Here is a 19,454-nt window from a genome sequence, read left to right as displayed (position 1 = left end):
AAGGGGCTGGTGCAATGCAGCCCTACGGCTGCCAGCCCCACGGCTATCACTCATGCTACACCGTCTACTGCCAAAAGGCAGTTAGCAGCTGCTGCTGTGTAGCAATGCAGTCCCACGTCTGCCGGCACCCAGAGGACATATGGTGACGGTGAGCTCAGCTGTGCTGAGCGGGCTCCATGTTGTCTGCACAGGTAACCCAGGTAAAAAGGCGCGAATCTATTGTCTGCCGTTGCTGTGACGGGGGAGGGAGGGGCCTGACGACATGTACCCAGAACCGCCCGCGACACTGTTTTGCATCATCCGGGCATTGGGATCTCAACCCAGAATTCAAAGAAAAGGCGTGAACCGCTTCGCGGCTCGAGCTGTGGCGCAAACGTAGTATCTGACGGCCTAGGGGAAGGAGGGAGGGGGGCCGAGTGACGACATGGCGTACAGGCACAGGGAATTAAAATAAAGAACGGTGGCTGTGCATCAGGGAGAGACACAAACAACTGTCACAGACTGGTCCCCCCCAAAGATTAAACTGAAAACCCTGGGTTTAGCAGGCCGTTGATTTGACGGAGGGAGGGGGAAGCAAATGAATACAGAGAAAATCTATTTTTTACATCTTAAGACGACGGTGCAGCGTGACTGATAGCCCTCGGCATCTTTCTGGGTGCTTGGCAGCAAATACGGGGCGGTGTATGACGATGGTCTTCAGGCCTATTGCACGAGCTGCTGCTCAGGGAAGACTCTGCTAATGTGCGATGACCCGACTTGTAATAGGCCGGCTAACAGTCATAATACACCATTTACTGCCAAAAGGCAAGCCCCACGGCTGCCAGCACCCAGATCGCCGATGAAGGCTACCAGTCTACTGCACCGTCTACCGCCAAAAGGCAGTTAGCAGCTGCTGCTGTGTAGCAATGCAGTCCCACGTCTGCCGGCACCAAGAGGATATATGGTGACGGTGAGCTCAGCTGTGCTGAGCGGGCTCCATGTTGTCTGCACAGGTAACCCAGGTAACCCAGATAAAAAGGCGCGAATCTATTGTCTGCCGTTGCTGTGACGGGGGAGGGAGGGGCCTGACGACATGTACCCAGAACCGCCCGCGACACTGTTTTGCATCATCCGGGCATTGGGATCTCAACCCAGAATTCCAAGGGGCGGCGGAGACTGCGGGAACTGTGGGATAGCTGTGGGATAGCTACCCATAGTGCAATGCTCCGGAAGTCGACGCTAGCCTCGTACTGTGGACGCGGTCTGCCGACTAGAGCACCTAGAGCATTTTATTGTGTGGACATACACAATCGGCTGTATACAACCGATTTCAATAAAACCGGCTTCTATAAATTCGAACTAATTTCGTAGTGTAGACATACCCTGAGAAAGACATTGTCACCAACCCCCATCCATTGCAAACACAGGACAGTGAGATAGTGATCCTTCTGGATGATACCTACCAGAAAAAGAACTTCTCCCCACCTTGATCCCTGTCAGTGTGTCCTGGGAAATATTCCCCTTCTAAATTCCAGATTCAGGCTCAATCGCCCAGGGACTTCAGTGGAAAAACTAGCGTTGACTTCAGTGGGTGTTTCCATTGATTTTGATGGACAATGGATTGAGCCCGTAGTGATTAGTTAAACCTGTGCCTTTCCTAGTTGCAAAAGTGAAGATTTGCTGACTATTAGTCACATGGCTACATCCTTACATCTTATTCTATGTCTAGAGAAAACCTGGGAATCTCAGACACCAGTCACCCTGCTCCCCAGAGGGATCCTCATTCCAGGAGCAGCTGCTGCATCCACTTAGGCTAGGTCTATACTACCCGCCTGAATCGGCGGGTAGAAATCGACCTCTCGGGGATCGATTTATCGCATCCTGTTGGGACGCGACAATCGATCCCCGAATCGGCGCTCTTACTCCACCAGCGGAGGTGGTAGTAAGCGCCGCCGACAGAAAGCCGCAGAAGTCGATTTTGCCGCCGTCCTCACAACGGGGTAAGTCGGCTGCGATACGTCGAATTCAGCTATGCTATTCACGTAGCTGAATTTGCGTATCTTAAATCGACTCCCCCCTGTAGTGTAGATGTACCCTTAGAGACTTTGTGGGAGGAGATACAGTGGTTGGGAGAGGCCATGGGCCTTGAGACACTTGCTGACACTTGTGTCTCAGCCATGAGAGAAGGGGTGGTTTTGGTGGCAGGATATAAGCAAGGGATGGGAGGGAGTAGTTCAGGGCAGAGTCAGAGGAAACGGAGTTAGTTCCTCATCCTGCAAAGACTTATGCACATGCGGAACTTTGTGCACTGTGAATAGTCTCATTGAAATCAATGTGACTTCTTAGCAGGGCACCCCTGGGTACACACTGTCTAATCCATGTGGAGCCATCCCCACTGCAGCCACTGGCCCCAGCACCTCACCTACAGAGTCTGTACCACGCTCAGCCTTCGCCTTCCAGGCCAGCTCGCCCTGGTGCAGTGTCTCTCCCCCTCCCTGAGAGGGGACTTGGGCTGCTGGAAGCAGGGTGAGACCAGGCAGGCCCCTGGGGGGAAACTAGTGCAGGAGCTGGCCACATGGCAGCAGCAAGGAGAAGCCCACTCAGATTTGGCCCTCTGGCCCCTCCATCATGATGGTAGAGGGGCCAAAACTGAGTCAATGGCATTGCGAGTCGGTGCACTCACTCAGTTTTGGCCTTGCGGTTCCTCCTGGTCATGACGGAGGGGCCGTGAGGCCAAACCTGAGTGGCGCTGTGATTCCCATGCACCAGGTCACACCACCACCAACAGAAAGCTGCAGGGCCAAACCAGAGCAGGCAGTGGAGCAGCCAGCGCTGCTCCTCCTTGCCAGCGCCAATGATACATACGGTGCCTAACGTGTATGGCTGCAGGTCACCACTGCTTCTTACAATATGTAAAAGCTAAACAACTGCATGGGTCTTTGCAGAATCAGGGCTCAGGCCAGTTCTAGGGAGTTTTGGCATTGACTTTAATGGGTGCAGGATTTCATCATAGAAGATCAGGGTTGGAAGGGACCTCAGGAGGTATCTAGTCCAACCCCCTGCTCAAAGCAGGACCAATCCCCAACTAAATCATTCCAGCCAGAGCTTTGTCAAGCCTGACTTTAAAAACCTCTAAGGAAGGAGATTCCACCACCTCCCTAGGTAACCCATTCCAGTGCTTCACCCACCTCCTAGTGAAAAAGTTTTTCCTAATATCCAACCTGAACCTCCCCCACGGCAACTTGAGACCATTATCCATTTTCTTTTGTATAGCTGTATGATCCAACCCAGTGGAAAGCATCCCAATGACTTCCGTAGATGTTAGACTGTCTCGCTAGAGCATAGTGAATTAGTGGTGGTAAATCATTTCATCAGTGAATTTATTCCCCACCCCCACCTTTCTGAATTATCTGAAAACAGACTTTGATATTTCGAAATGTATTTGTCATTCAAAGTTGTTTAATGCACACCTTACATGAAAATATTTCATCCTGTGGCTCATTCTCAAACTAGACACTTTGATTCTCTCTTTGACTATTCTTTAGTCATGGTGTTTGATCATCTAAATCCATTTATGTCAATATTGAGGTTAGGGTCCCTAGAGCCTTGGATAGGGTTTTGTTATTTTAAATCTAAATAAATAAGTCAGCTCTTTTGGTTACCGATCTTTTAAAGACAGAAGGGCAATTTGCTTTCAATATGGCTGCTGCCATACTTCTGACATGAATGTGTTTATAAGGCCTGGTCTACACTAGGCGTTTATGTCGAAGTTAGCGCCGTTACATCGAATTAACCCTGCACCCGTCCACACCGCGAAGGTATTTAGTTCGACATAGAGGTCTCTTTAATTCGACTTCTGTACTCCTCCCCGACGAGGGGAGTAGCGCTAAATTCGACATGGCCATGTCGAATTAGGCTAGGTGTGGATGGAAATCGACGCTAATAGCTCCGGGAGCTATCCCACAGTGCACCACTCTGTTGACGCTCTGGACAGCAGTACGAGCTCGGATGCTCTGAACTGCCACACAGGAAAAGCCCCGGGAAAATTTGAATTTGAATTCCTTTTCCTGTCTGGCCAGTTTGAATCTCATTTCCTGTCTGGACATCGTGGCGAGCTCAGCAGCACTGGCAACGATGCAGAGCTCTCCAGCAGTGATGGCCGTGCAATCTCAGAATAGAAAGAGGGCCCCAGCATGGACTGATCGGGAAGTCTTGGATCTCATCGCTGTGTGGGGCGATGAGTCCGTGCTTTCCGAGCTGCGATCCAAAAGACGGAATGCAAAGATCTACGAGAAGATCTCTAAAGACATGGCAGAGAGAGGATACAGCCGGGATGTAACGCAGTGCCGCGTGAAAATCAAGGAGCTGAGACAAGGCTACCAGAAGACCAAAGAGGCAAACGGACGCTCCGGATCCCATCCCCAGACATCCCGTTTCTACGAGGCACTGCATTCCATCCTCGGTGCGGCCGCCACCACTACCCCACCAGTGACCGTGGACTCTGAGGATGGGATAGTGTCCACGGCTGGATCCTCGGACATGTTAGCGGACGGGGAAGATGAGGAAGGAGATGAGGAGGACGAGGCAGTCGACAGCGCTCACAACGCTGATTTCCCCGACAGCCAGGATCTCTTCATCACCCTTACAGAGATCCCCTACCAACCCTCCCCAGCCGTTACCCCGGACACAGAATCTGGGGAAGGATCAGCCAGTAAGTGTTGTAAAAATCTAAACATTTATTTGTAACAGAACAGGAATATTAACAATTTAAAAAATGGGTTTCTCATGATTAGTTTGATTAGCTTAACGATTCAGTCATGGGCAGTGCAACTATTGAAAAAAAATCTAGCAATGTCCGGTTTTGCATGATTGTCCTGCCCAAGCCGCTCTACTGGTTAGTCACTGCTACAGCAGCTACAGTAAAATGCGGTCTATATGTCCGGGGATGGAGCAGAAATCCTCCTGTGACATCTCGAGGAAGCTCTCCTGGAGGTAATTGGAAATCCGCTGCATTAGGTTCTTGGGGAGAGCGGCCTTATTGGGTCCTCCGTAGTAGGACACGTTGCCACGCCACGAGACTATCAAGTACTCTGGAATCATTGCTCTGCACAGCATGGCGGCATACGGCCCTGGTCTTTGCAGGCTTTCCCGGAGCATTCTCTCTTTCTCGCTGTCAGAGATCCTCATGAGGGTGATGTCGCTCATGATGACCTGCTTTGAATGAGGTAGGGGAATGTTAGTGTTGGGACTGCTTTGCCGTTCCTTTACAGAACTGTAACCGCTGGTTTGCAGCCACACGGTGGAGGCGGGAGAGGGGCAGCCGAAAGGGATCGTTCCCGGGGACAGCCGCGAGGGTGTGGGACAGGAGCAGACTTCCTGCTTGCCGAATTGCTGGCAGCAGGGACCGACATTGATTTCAATGTGAAATGAGGCCATTGCTAATATTAAAGTTTTAAGCTGCCACAAGTCTACGGCTTACCATGTCTGCCTGCAACAGAAATTCCGTTCTCCTGAGAGGCTTCTCAAATGTGCTGTAGAAGACCCCAGGCACTGAATGCGAAGGCCGAGAATTCGACCTTGTGCTGAGTGCGCATGTGATAGGTGCTGTGCATGGTCTTGTTAACAGAGAAAGACTATGTTCTTTGTTCACAACTACATTTATCTTTCTGAGGAATTCACTCCCTTTTTCCCATTCCCACAGCCCCATCTGCGACTGTCTCACAACCTAGCCTGTCATCACACTCCCAGAGGCTAGCGCGGATTAGGCATAAGAAGAAGAGGACACGGGAGGACATGTTCTCGGAGCTTATAGCCTGCTCCAGAGCCCAGGCAGCACAGCAGACCCAGTGGCGGGAGAACTTGACCCGAATGCACCAAGCCAACATGGATCGGGAGGAGAGGTGGCGTCAGGAAGACCAGCAGGCGACTCAAACCCTGCTTGGACTAATGAGGGAGCAAACGGACACGCTCCACGCCTTGTGGATGTTCTGCAGGAACGGAGGCAGGAGGACAGAGCCCCGCTGCAGTCCATCTCTAACCGCCCTCCCCCGCCACCAAGTCCCATACTCCCCTCACCCAAAGTGCACAGAAGGAGAGGCGGCAGAGTCCCTGCTAACTCTCACTCCACCCCTGCAGAGAGCTCGAGCAGCAGAAGGCTCTCATTCCCCAAAATTTGACAAGTTCTTTCCTTCCCGCCTGACACAAGCCCCTGTCCAAGTTTCACTTTCCCAGTTCCATGTTTGGTTGATAATAAAAAATACGTTTCTGTTAACTACTGTTTCCATCATGTTCTTTTGGAGGAGGGGGGGATAGGGGGTTGGTAATTCGACAGGACAGTCACCTTTGGCAGGGTATATAGTCGGGGGCAGGCACAGCAGCAGGGCACATACATAGTGCAGTGATGCAGTGACTAGTTACCCTGGTTAGTCTGGGAGGTTGTTTTCATGTTATGTGGTGGGGGGTGGGTTGCTCTGTGACTTTGTGGCAGGGGAGGGCAGTTACAGATCTTAAGCGGCGGTCCTTAGGCAGGATCACAGAGCCACACAGCAGGGGATCTGTAACCGTCCTCCCCCTGCCACAAAGTCACATAGACCCCCCCATACACACAGTCCCTATCAGGAGGGGTGACAGGCTCCGTTGAAACAACCATCCCACCGCAGCGGAGCCTGTCAATCCTTGAGTTTAGAAGCTGCATTCGCGCCACTACAGTACACCCGCTCCGCACCACAGTCTGCGTCCCAGTTTTAAAAAATTCCCGCGAATACAGTATTAAAGAAAACGGTGTGCTTTAACAAAGTAGAACTATTTTTATTTTGAAACGTGTGTTGGAAGTGGGGTGAAGGGGGTATGTAACTGGATAGGATAGTCAACATTAACTGGGCAAAGAAACGGGGGCAGGTTTAGCTTCTCAATACACAAACTTTAAAGTCACAGGTTACCCTGCTCACTCAGGAACTTTGCTTTCAAAGCCTTCCGGATGCACAGCGCTTCCCGCTGGTCTCTTCTAATCGCCCGGCTGTCTGGCTGTGAGTAATCAGCAGCCAGGCTATTTTCCTCAGTCTCCCCCTTGCTCTCACAGAGATTGTGGAGCACACAGCAAGCTGCAATAACAATGGGGATATTGGTTTCGCTGAGATCACAGCGAGTCAGTAAGCTTCTCCATCTCCCCTTGAGACGGCCAAAAGCACACTCCACCACCATTCTGCACTTGCTCAGCCGGTAGTTGAAGAGTTCTTTTTCAGTGTCCAGGGCGCCAGTATAGGGCTTCATGAGCCAGGGCATTAGCGGGTAGGCTGGGTCCCCGAAGATGACTATAGGCATCTCCACATCCCCAAGAGTTATTTTGTGGTCCGGGAAGTAAATACCTTGCTGCAGCCGTCTAAACAGACCAGAGTTCCTGAAAACACGAGCGTCATGAACCTTGCCCGGCCATCCCACGTAGATGTTGGTAAAACGTCCCCTGTGGTCCACCAGTGCTTGCAGCACCATGGAAAAGTAGCCCTTTCTGTTAATGTACTGGCTGGCCTGGTGTTCCGGTGCCAGGATAGGGATGTGAGTTCCATCTATGGCCCCACCGCAGTTTGGGAATCCCATCGCTGCGAAGCCATCTATGATCGCCTCCACGTTTCCCAGGGTGACTACCTTTGGCAGCAGTACATCAACGATTGCCTTGGCTACTTGCATCACAACAACCCCCACGGTAGATTTGCCCACCCCAAACTGGTTCGCGACTGACCGGTAGCTGTCTGGCGTTGCAAGCTTCCACAGGGCTATGGCCACTCGCTTCTGGACAGTCAGGGCTGCTCGCATCCGGGTGTCATTGCGCTTCAGGGCAGGGGACAGCAACTCACAAAGTTCCAGGAAAGTTCCCTTCCGCATGCGAAAGTTTTGCAGCCACTGGGATTCATCCCAGACCTGCAGCACTATGCGGTCCCACCACTCAGTGCTTGTTTCCCGTGCCCAGAATCTCCTTTCGACGGCATCAACATGACCCATTGCCACCGTGATGTTCTCGGCGCTGGGTCCCCTGCTTTCTGAGAGGTCTGTGCTACTCTCAGACTTCAGGCCATCACCGCGTTGACGTAGCCTCCTCGCCTGACTTTTCTGCATCTGCCTCAGGGAAAGGTGTATGATAAGTTGCGAGGCGTTGAGAGCGGCCACAACTGCAGTGATGGTTGCAGCAGGCTCCATGCTCGCAGTGCTGTGGCGTCCGCGCTGTCACTGACTAGAAAAGTGCGCGAACTGATTTCCCGCCGGCGCTTTCAGGGAGGGAGGGCGGGAGTGATGGACGGGTGACGACAGTTACCCAAAAGCACCCTGGACACATTTTTTTTTACCCAGAAGGCATTTGCGGCTCCACCCAGAATTCCAATGGGCAGCGGGGACTCCGGGAACTGTGGGATAGCTGACCACAGTGCACCACTTCCAATGTCGACGCTTTCCCTGTTAGTGTGGACTCACAAAGTCGAATTACTGTCCTTAGTGTGGACACACACGTTCGACTTTGCAATATCGATTCCAAAAATTCGATTTAAGTAAAATCGAACTACTCTCGTAGTGTAGACAAGGCCTAAGACTTTCACTTTCCAAATGTCTCGCAAAGAAACCCTGCGGATAAACGTACATAGGAAATGCATGAAAAGAATGATGGCGAGTGGTATCAAAGCAAGGTCACTGTTCTTCACAAGCATTGATCTGAGTGAGACCTATTTTGCAATTGACTCAGTCTACCAGTCTTCATTATATTAGAAAAATACAATCTTCTCCCCCAGAGAGTGAGAAGTACACAACCTGCTGTAGTCCCTAATACTAGAAACTGACTCATTCAAAAATGATATTTTCATTTTTATAGCACTTATAAAAAGAAAAAAACATTTTCTCCTACATGGTCCATTCCCATAATTCCTTAGAATTAATTTCAGATGGTGCTTATGTTGCTCCATTGCAAATAAAAGTGCAAGTCGCACTTTTACAGGCCATCACCTTCCTCCCCCACCCCCCACCATTTTATTCCCCTTAAGAGAACACCTATACTGCCACCTTCTGGCTATTTTGTATTACAGCAGGAAGCCAATGAATTACAGCGCCTGATCTAGAGAAAACAAAATAAGCCTTTTCACATTCTTGAACTTGTGATTCACATGTGCACGTTCAAGCCACGCCATCAGTAAAAATACTCTGAACTACTTTGTAGCAGCTGAGCTCCCATTTCATATTGTGACAAAGATTCTTTCCCCACTTCACCACACATACTCCAGCTCCTTTCTTTCTCAATTCGTTGGTCTAAATGGAGCAGGGGTGAGGTCTAACATTAAATTTGCAAAGGAATACACCCTAATGTCTCCATTATACTCACTTTGAGATAATGCACTGCTTCCACATTGTCAAACCAACTCAGTTGTCCAACAACAGACACAGACTTTGGACAGGTCTGATTTAGTGCTCAAGATAGCGCAAGTTACCAGGCGGAGAGGGGTTGGTAATAGACTGATGGCCTGCTTGTCAGCTGGTATAAATCAGAGGAACTCGGTGGAGTTCCACCGATTTATACCAACTGAAAACTCAACCCAGGTTGCTGTACCAGAGCGTGGAGATTGTGTCTACTTCTTACCAGTGCTGCTTGGAAAAGAAAAATGACCCAATTGGAACCTACCATTATTTATTTGAAGGGGTGGGGAAAACATTTTTTTCCCCTCCTGTTTAAGTAGCAGCTGGATTCAAAGCCAACGTGAGATGTTATTTTCCTATTCAAGGGCCAAATACACCCAGAGACACAGTATTTAAAAACAGCCCAAATGATGAGAAAAAAGGATTGGTGGTAAGAGGGTAAAACAAGAAGAAAAAAAAAGCCAATCTCTCCCTAAAATTAGGAAAGGGAGCAAGCTACAACCCCCAGAATTTGTTCGTGTATCACTGACAAGGAAAGGTATTTAGGATGGAGCTGTAGCAACGGGGCCCTGCTGTCCTTTGCAAGGGAAGGGGAATGGGGTGAGCCCATCTAGAAACTGCCAGCGGAGAGAAAATATTAAAAATGAAATCAGTCGGTAACAGAAAGTCAGCTTGCGCACACTGAAGGAGAGCCTGTGCGTGCAACAAGGGGTCTGAACAATTCTATTGCCTTCGGATTCCACCAGCACAGCATAGCGTGGATGAGACGACAGTGGCATCTAGTGGTCAGTCAGCTTTCTAGCAATCTAGGTTTTAAGAGAGGGGGCTGTTCAGAGGCTAGGGCGGGACACAAACATGCCAGCTGATTGGTAGTGAACTGTGCAATCAAGGTGCTTGACCAGTAAAACTCATTCCTGTTCAGAGGGCCAGCACAAGGCCTGGGCACTGCTCAAGAACCACTCACATACACCTTCAAATTCGGCCATTCACCACTTTCAGCCCCCTCTGCCCAGGGATGTTTTGCACCCCTAATGAGTTCCGCTGGGTCAGGTTGTGGAGTATCCCGCTTCTTCGAAGGCCTTTGATACAATGAGTCTACAGCAGAACAGCGCTCATCGGAGTATGCCGATTTAGTTGTATGCACAACCGATTTTGCAAAAACTCTGCTCGGAAATGACTCACCACCTCAGTTTCACACTATGGATCAAATTGGAGACTCAAAGCATGAGAAAATACAAGCTGGCCCCTCCAACACTGGAGCTCAGAATAAGTTTATTCTGGCTAGTATGTTGTTCTAATTTTCCCCCCCCATTCTTTATTCCTGCTCGGTTTTAAGAGAGTCCCTGCATCTCTTCTGCAGCAGCGTTCGTCACGGATGAACTCTTGTTAGTTTTCTCTGAGAACTGCGTTTCTCTCTCTCCTGTACATGCAGGAAGTTTACATCAGATGAATCTAAAAGAAAATCTAAAATCTGAAAGATTCCAACTTACCTAGGAATGACCAGGAATATTTAGAAGTTTAATTATCATCTCTATTTCCCTATCTGTAAGTGAAGAGCAATTTCAGATACTTAATTGAAAGCTTCAGGCTTAATAGCACTGGAGATGGCATTGGCACTGATATTACAGTACCATATGGATCCATCTAAGTTCCTGGTAACTCTGAAAAGAAGCCCTGATGGCTTCTGGGTTTAAAAGACATTTAGACATTCTTCAGCCTTGTGGTGTTTACACATTCTCTTTCACATACTATACCTTGCAACTTGAGTGGTTCTCCTCGATAACCTATTTTTGATGGTGAACATGCAGAGCTTTCACTATTCAAACACTGTTGTGGATAGTACATACTAGTGCACTAGGATAAAACTGGACCTTCACCTGGCAATATTTCTTCCCATTGGAGACCTGAGAGCACTCACTCTACTAAGCTGAAATTTTTGCTACCCCTGTCCGTGCTCATGTGGCTGTCTCCACAAAACTGTCACCTGTTATAGCTGCTTATCTATGCAGCTAGACTCCCACCACTCTTTATTCCTGGCTATTGCCTCTTTTAGATTGCTTTTGTCCTGTACCTCTTTTGACATACCCCATTTCATTTGTAGCGTAGCTATAGCTGGCAGGCATTGGCTACAGCCAACAACAATTCATAAAGAGAAATGTAGACAGCAGGCTTTACTGGTGAAAGGAACAGCACTAAGCATCCCCTGCCCACTACATATAATCACATATAATCCAAAAGAACTAAAGAAACCATCTGAAGTGATGCCATTTGGTGTCTTCCAATCCTGTTGCAAAATGGAAATAAAGTCACCAGTTCCATCATGTCTAGCATTTGAAGGGTTTAATAACCCCTGCACGTTCCTCCACCTCATGCTCTTTCTGCCATCCAATTTCTAGAACTATTTGATCCCCCCATAATCAAATGGTACTTTCAGAGGGGAAAGCTCTAAAGCACTGATCAACATGCAATAAGAAATAGAGAAGATTTTCAGAGGCACAAATGGCAGTTAGGCTCCTAACTCCTATTGAAAAAAAATCAATGGCGGTTAGACCCCTAGGGCTGGATTCCTAAAGAAACTTCGGTGTGGTGATGCTCAGTGTCACCAGTCCTACCTTTTAGGTGCCTAGAAAAATCACTGATTCATGAAGCCTGAGTTTGGCACCTTGGCTAACTGTACAGCAAATGGAAAGGGAGAGGCATGGCAGAAAGGGATTCAGAAAAGCCAGCAGGCTAGGCTGCTCCTCACCTAAGCTAGCCAATGGAAGATGCCCAGGAGAGGGTGTGTCCTAAGCCCAGCCCTCGCAGAGAGTTCAGCGCCCAGCTCCAGGGAGGTTACACTCGCTGCTTGGGATTCTCAGCTGCAAATCCTCTTGATATACTGGTACTGGTTTAGCCTGGAGAAGGAGGACCAGGCTAAATCATAACTTGCCCAGCTATTAGGGTACTCATCCCAGTTCAAGTGCCCCCTCTGTGTGAGGGGGAGAAGGGATTTGAACTGAGATCTGCCACCTCTCAGGCCTATGGGATATTTTGATGTAGGGCTCCTGGAGACACTCCAGTTGAAACTATTGCACTGTGGCTAAATCATGAAAGAGTCATTGAGCCAGAGAAGGAGCAAGTCATGAGAATGACACAGTAGCCTGGTAGTTAGTGCACTCACCTGAGAGGTGGGAGACCCAGGATCCAGTCCCCCTGCACTGATGATTTTTTTCCCCATTATGGGAACAGCTTCAAATGGGAGAGGATGAGGGAGCCCACATCAGAATATCCCAAAGCTCAGTGGCAAAGGCACTGGGTGATAGCAGATCCCTTCCTTCAGGTGGAGCAAGAACTGATCCAGAGGTCTTCCACATCCCAGGGAACTATCCTAACCACTGAGCTAAAAATTGTGAGGGAAGTCCTCACCCACACACAATCACCCCCAGTTCTGTGTAATATCACCTACACCGGCAACCACCACCTATCCTTAAAAAGGGGAACAAATAGAACCCAGGGAATTATAGACCAGTCAGCCTAACTTTGATACCAGGAAAGATACTGGAACCAATTATTAAACAATCCATTTGTAAGCACCAAAAAGAGAATAGGGTGAAAAGGAATAGCCAACATGGATTTGTCAAGAACAAATCATGCCAGACCAATCTAATTTCCTTCTTTGACAGAGTTACTGGCCTAGTGAATGGGGAGAAGCAGTGGACATGGTTTTGGTACAGCTTTTGACACAGTCCAATATGGCATTCTCCTAAGCAAACTAGGGAAATATGGTCTAGACGAAATTACTATTAGGTGAGCGCACAGCTGGCTGAAAGACCAAACTCAGTAGTTATCAATGACTCACTGTAACTGGGAGGGTGTCTAGTGGGATGCCAAGGGGGTCTCTCCTGGTGCAGTACTCATCAATATTTTCATTAATGACTTGGATAATGGAGTGGACAGCATGCTTATAAAATCTGTGGATGACCACAGACTGGAAATGACTGCTAGCACTTTGGAGAACAGAATTAGAATTCAGGACAATCTTGACAAACTAGAGAATTGGTCTGAAGAAAAAAAAGAAAAAAAAAAAATCAACCAGATGAAATTCAGTAGAGACAAGTGCAAAGTACTACACTTAGGAAGGAAAAAACTCAAATGCACAACTACAAAAGGGGGAATAACTGGCTAGGTGGCAGTACTGCTGAAAGGGATCTGGGAGAGTTATAGTGGATCACAAATTGAATCTGAGTTAGCAATGGGATAGAGTTACACACACACACACACACCCAAAGAAAAAGGCTAATATTATTCTGACATGTATTAACAGGAGTGTTGTATGTAAGACATGGGAGGTAACCGTCATGCTCTACTTAACACTGGTGAGACCTCAGCTGGAGTGCTGTGTCCAGTTCTGGGTGCGACACTTTAGGAAAGATGAGGATAAATTGGAGAGAGGCCAAAGGAGAGCAATAAAAAAAAAAAAAAAAAAAAAAAAAAAAAATGATAAAAGGTTTAGAAAAACTGACCTCTGAGGAAAGGTTAAAGAAACTGGGCACATTTAGCCTTGAGAAGAGAAGGCATGGGGGCGGGGCTGATAACCTTTACATACATTAAAGGGCTGTTGTAATGTGGATGGTGATCAGTTGTTCTCTGTGTGCACTGAAGATAGACAAGTAGTAATGGGCTTAATCTGCAGCAAAAGAAAATTAGGTTAGATATTAGGGAAAAAAAAACTAACTATAAGAGTAGTCAAGTTCTGGAATAGGCTTCAGAATCCCCATTGAAGGTTTTTCAGAACAGGTTGGACGAACACCTGTCGGGGATGCTCTAGGTTTACTTGGTCCTACTTCAGCACAGGTTTGAGGACTTTTTGAGATCCTTCTGGTCCTGCATGTCTATGAATCCACAGGGCCCCAATGCAGTGGGTGAGCTCTGAGCACACTTACTGGATCGGGCCCCGCAGGCGAGTTAAGTGGAGGAACGCTGAGCTTCCCTCATTCGTCCATTGCTCTGGGGCTTCAGTGTCTGGACACTCAAGTGTGGCTGCAGTGCACATGCCCAGAAGCAGAAACATTGGCACCTAGGGAACTTTTACTGCAAAAATATAGGTGCTGGGCAAGTTCAGGCACCTATAGGATTCAACAGCAGCTGAGCAGGGGCTTTCTGAATCCCAGAGGGGCCTGATTCTGGGATTTAGACTCCTAAAGTGGCAGTCAGATGCTTAAATCCTTTTGTGAATCTAGCCCCTAGCTGCTGTTTGTGCCTTTAAACTGCACCCCCTCCCCCATAAGGGCAAGATTCTCAGAGGAGTTTGAGCAAGTGAGGTGTTGACATCCAAGGTGGCTGGGGTGCCTAATCCTCACAGGCTCCTTTGAAAATCTCAGCGGTACTCCTTATGGGGGTGGGGGGGAACGCCTGCTGAACTGCACAAGGGACACAAAGTTAGGCTGGCTTAACTACATCGCTCAGGGCTGTGAAAACGGTCACTCCCAGTGCTGAGTAATTAAGCTGACCTAAGCCATGGTGTAAGCAGCAAAGTGACAAATTCTTTGATTGACCTAGCTACTGCCTTTCAGAGAGGCGGACTTCCTGCAGTGACAGAACTACTCCTTCTGTCTCTGTAGCAAGTGTCTGCTTTACAGCGGCACAGTTGGTGCATTTCTAGCATAGACACCCCCCGAGCATCCGATACAGATGCATGAAGTAGATGCTCTGCATTCCCCCAGCCACTCAAGCAGTAGTGAAACTGCACTTTTTTTTGGTTGAGAAAGAGTCACTGAGCAGGTCCCCGTGGAGGCAGACACCCCCTCAAATGAGAACTTTGCCTGATTGTCACAGAACTTTGTGTTTATTAAAGTAAGGTTTCATCAATGTACAGAACTGACAAAAATTTTCCAGGAAGATTGACAAACATTTACAATTCATATATATTTGAACACTGTAGGTATAAATAAAAGTTCTCTCATTATATTATTTCCTGGGAAGCCTCCAATGAAACCAACTCTTTCAGCTGGCCCCTCTGCAGCAGTTCTATTAACCACTGATGAACAAGAACTCCTACTTATTCTTAACATCCAGTGTTTTAAAATTATTGCTTATTACCAGATAAAAGAGCAAGATGACATAGTAGGGGTCATTATTAAAAAAATCTCATGTCACAAGCTTTGTAACAGCACGCTCTTTCTTGCACAATACGCTCATCTTTTTTCCCCCCGTTTAAAATAATGCAGTTATGACGACCAAGGTTTTCCAAAAGCAGCTAGTGATTTTGGGTGCCCAACCAGAGGTACCTTAAAGGGGCCTGCTCTTCACAGGTTAGTGCTTAGCACACCCTGAAAACCAGTTTCCTCTAAAGAGTCAAGTTGAGTATCAAACAACGGAGGCATCCCAAAATCACTAGTCACTTTGGAAGGTCGTGGCCGATTTGTTTACAGAGATCCAATGAAAAGGTTTCAATAACCCAGCATCACACGTGCTTTGCAAAACAAGTCTTTAGAACAGAATCTCACTGGGAGCTAAGCTTGGAATAAGGATCCTTCATCTCAGCACTGGCTTCATGCTTGGGTTACAGAGCTCAGTGCTGAACAAGCAGTTTTCAATCTCGGGAGGGGAGATGCCAGCCGAAGGAATAGGAGTTGATTTTCTGCCACCACACCTGCAAGAGTAGCTACAGGGCTGAATAAATAAGAAGGAAAGGAATGTTCTCTTTGTGTAGAGCTGCTGAAGAAATGAGAAATCATACCCGTGTCGAAATCTTATCATTGGACAAGTGCAGTCCTTGACACGCGCAACTAAATCCACTCACAAACTTATTCACCCGCTCGCTGCCTATTGAACCTTCCCACTGCCGAGAGTGATCAGCCCCCACATGTCTTAGCTTGGCTGCTGAGGGAATGGGGGAAGATAAAGTCTCATTTACATAATGCACAATACAGTCCATTTTAGTCACCACCATGGAGAGAGGTTTAATATGTTTCTAGTCAAAGGCGGTTTAAAAAAAAAAAAAAAAGTAGCCTCCCTCAGAGGTTCTCCTGACTACAAAGGACAATGTAGGGAACATCCAGTTATGAGATGCCACTGGGAGCCGCCGGAAATACAGAACTTTATATGCTGCTCTAACTAAAGGCATCCCAGCCTTTACAACACTTTGTACAGTGGGTTCCCCTCCTCCCCAAACACACCCCCATGTCCTTGCTCAGAGATTGGGCTCGTATATTCTTCCACCCGCAGAACTCAGGTTCATAACAGCACTTGCTCCTTTCCACCGGGAGACATCCCTGCACCAAGGCCCACTCTTAGCCCCCATGGATCTTTTTGATTGTTCCACCCTTGCGCTTCTTGCTCACAATAAAGTCATTTTACTTGGGCACTTTGCGCTTGTCCTCCGAAGGAAAGAAATCACGTCGCTTCGGCTAACCTCAGCGGGTGAACCAACTCCCATGAGGGAATGGAAACCCAGCACACCTCCTGCCCAAGCAGTCTCTTCAGGGCAATGGAGCAAGGACGTGCTGCATTTCTTTCTGATGGTCTTCCACTTTCACAGCACTGGGTCTCTTTGGATAGGCGATGCTGGCCATCTTAAAGAATTCATCGGCAGCGTCCAGTGCAATAAGACGATCCTGTCAAAATAATGGAGTCGTCAGAATTGCTGGTATCCATTCAAAAATGCCCTCTTCAGACACGCTTGAAAAGACATAAGGCCTCATCCTTCATGGTGTCATGCCAGTGTCCTGGCTCCAAGAGAAATAATGGCATAAAACTGGAGTAACTCCCGGCTGAATCAGGGTCATGGTCTACAGTGCAGACATGTTTCCATTTGTGCCCAAGCCAGCCACCAGTGCAATCTTGGACTGAACAGTCCTATCTGGGAGACTGAGGTACACGGGGCTTTGGTCCTGTGCATTTCACTACTCATGCCACTTTTGTGACCTTATTAGCAGAGACAGAGCGGGTTAGAGAAAATAGGAACATTTATCTACCTACCACCACAAAGAGGTATCGCTCGCAGAGCTCCCAGCTTTTGGGGAAAATGTTTGTCTCCTCAGAGAGCTTTAACAGGATCTCCCGGGCTTTGCTCATGTTCTGAGAATCGCTGACGATGCTCAGTTTAGTCACCGATAACAGGGAGTCTGCTTCCTTCTGAAACCCTACAACAGAGATGATCAGTCCAGTTTAAATGAAAGGCACAAAACATGGCAGGATGTAAGTGGGCAATAACATTACTGCAAAGAACCAACCAACCCAATCCAGCTCTCTCCTGGTAGACAGCTCGGTATATATTTGGAGGTTCGCTATTCCCCCTCTGCCTTGTGTGTTTGCCTTTTAGTGTTATTTTATACCCCATGACAGGAAAAATAAATCACACTTGGATAAAATGAACTAGCATTTCCTCTGAGCAGACTTCACTGTGTACCCTTGCTGTAGGGTGAACGGGAGGCCACCAGTGAGAGAACATTTGAAACTGCAACACGTGCATTGTGCTTTTCTGATTAAGGGGCCTTTACTTGTGCCGATTCAGTCTTTGACTGCTCCGTGTGCGTAGACAGTGAGTACGTTCAGTGTAGGTGGGTGCCCTGCTCTTTTCGTGATCCAGCAAGCCCCAATGTTGCCGATAGAACTGAACATATTCAGCACCTTTCAGGCCAAAATTTTTTTTAAAAAAGCCAACCAACTGAAGGGAAAAAGCAACACTGCAAGAGTAAAAAGTGCAGGTAGTTGTTTGGGACTGAAACCGTCAGCTTTTTTTTTTTTTTTTTTTTTTTTAAATAAGAGTAGCATCTGTGGGAAGAAAGCTACTTGGCATGTAATCTCTGTGATCTACCCATAACCCTGGCCCCAGGAAGTCTGGGATTACAGCGTCAAAGGTTCTACTGATAAAGTTGGTCTGTATGGGCTTGTGGTTAAAACATGGGACTGGGAGTCTGGAGATCTGGTGGTTTATATCTAGTTTTGCTACTGTCTTCCTGCGTAGGCCCATCAAATTACTTGATTTGTGTCTCATGTTTCCCCAGCCCAGGGGAAGATAGGTAGAGGATTTCTTATACATCACAGAGGTGTTAGTGTTTGAAAAGGATTTTGTGCTAGTGTAGTACTTTATATCTAAGGAGCTCAGTGCATTATGGATCTGTAATAAGCGGTGTGTAGAAGCTAACCAAGTCTGGTTGATAAAGGTTAACAATGATTCACAGTTTCAGTGCCTAAGATTCCCTCTATCATCACGTTTGGGAAAACAAAATTCCTTTGCTCTTAGTGGTCACGTCTTTGCAAAAGCAAAAAGCCCAGGAACTGACACGTGAGGGATCCAGTTCCCCTGTGCCAGAGAGAGACTTCCACGTGAGAAGTGCAAATCACTGCCTTCCTGATCTGCCGAAATTTTGCATCGATCTTGCCCAGGTGTCAATAACTACACAAGGCCATGGGGACTCTAGCCATACATATCATTGCAGTTTCCTCCAGAGGACCAGCCAGATGTGTTTGGATCACAAGGTGGATTTAACTCTTTCCAGGACAAGTAGGCAAAGCAGTGGAAAGAAAAGGGTATTGCCAAGTAGTTTGATTCATTTAAACCCTATTTAAAATTTCTTTACGGTTCTTCAGATCTGCTAGTATTAACCAGAGGAGGAAAAATGGATAATTTCACATCACTTTCATCAGAAAAAGCTTTGGGGAAAATGTAGTTTTAACGAGATCAGTGCTCTTTCATTCTGAGCTGCCTTGCTCTTAAAAAGACAGGATAATCCCCAACCCCATTGTCCAAATAGCCTGGGGACAGGGATTTTATTTGGATAATCAGAATGTGGTTAATCAAGGAGGCTGGACCCAGCCAGCCATTCAGCAGCAGGGTGGCCTCCCCCAGGGCTGGCAGCTCATTCTTCTCCTCTGCAGTCCTGGCCAGAGTCTCTGCCCTGATCCCTCACTCCCATGACAGCCGGACTGCAGAGGTTCCCTGCACTGCCACTAGGCCGGCGACATCGGACTCCTGCAGCCACAAGGTGTGGGGCAGAGCAGAGACCCCTGGCCAGGACTCTGCTAGGCCTGCAGATCCTCGGCCCTCCCCTGCACCTCCAGGTATTGGGTGTCACCAGGAGCCCTCTGCAGCTCAAAGATGGGGG

At 47.9% G+C, this 19,454-nt stretch overlaps 1 protein-coding gene across 1 annotated transcript in view; it reads right to left on the bottom strand.

The window, feature by feature from the left end:
- Window positions 1–15,171: 15,171 nt before the first annotated feature.
- MREG (melanoregulin) overlaps window positions 15,172–19,454 on the bottom strand; it is a 39,567-nt gene continuing 35,284 nt past the window's right edge. Inside the window, exons 4-5 of the mRNA XM_054044414.1 lie at window positions 17,326–17,489; window positions 15,172–16,961 (exon numbers count right to left, since the gene is read on the bottom strand). Of these exons, the coding sequence (XP_053900389.1) occupies window positions 16,827–16,961; window positions 17,326–17,489 (299 nt within the window). The 3' untranslated portion in view covers window positions 15,172–16,826. The remainder of the gene's footprint in view (window positions 16,962–17,325; window positions 17,490–19,454) is intronic.

The sequence above is a fragment of the Malaclemys terrapin genome, chromosome 11 (genome assembly GCF_027887155.1).
Source record: "Malaclemys terrapin pileata isolate rMalTer1 chromosome 11, rMalTer1.hap1, whole genome shotgun sequence".
In the NCBI taxonomy this organism is placed as follows: Eukaryota; Metazoa; Chordata; order Testudines; family Emydidae; genus Malaclemys; species Malaclemys terrapin.
Note: the sequence above shows the minus strand (reverse complement) of the source record. Positions and strands in the feature narration are given on the sequence as shown.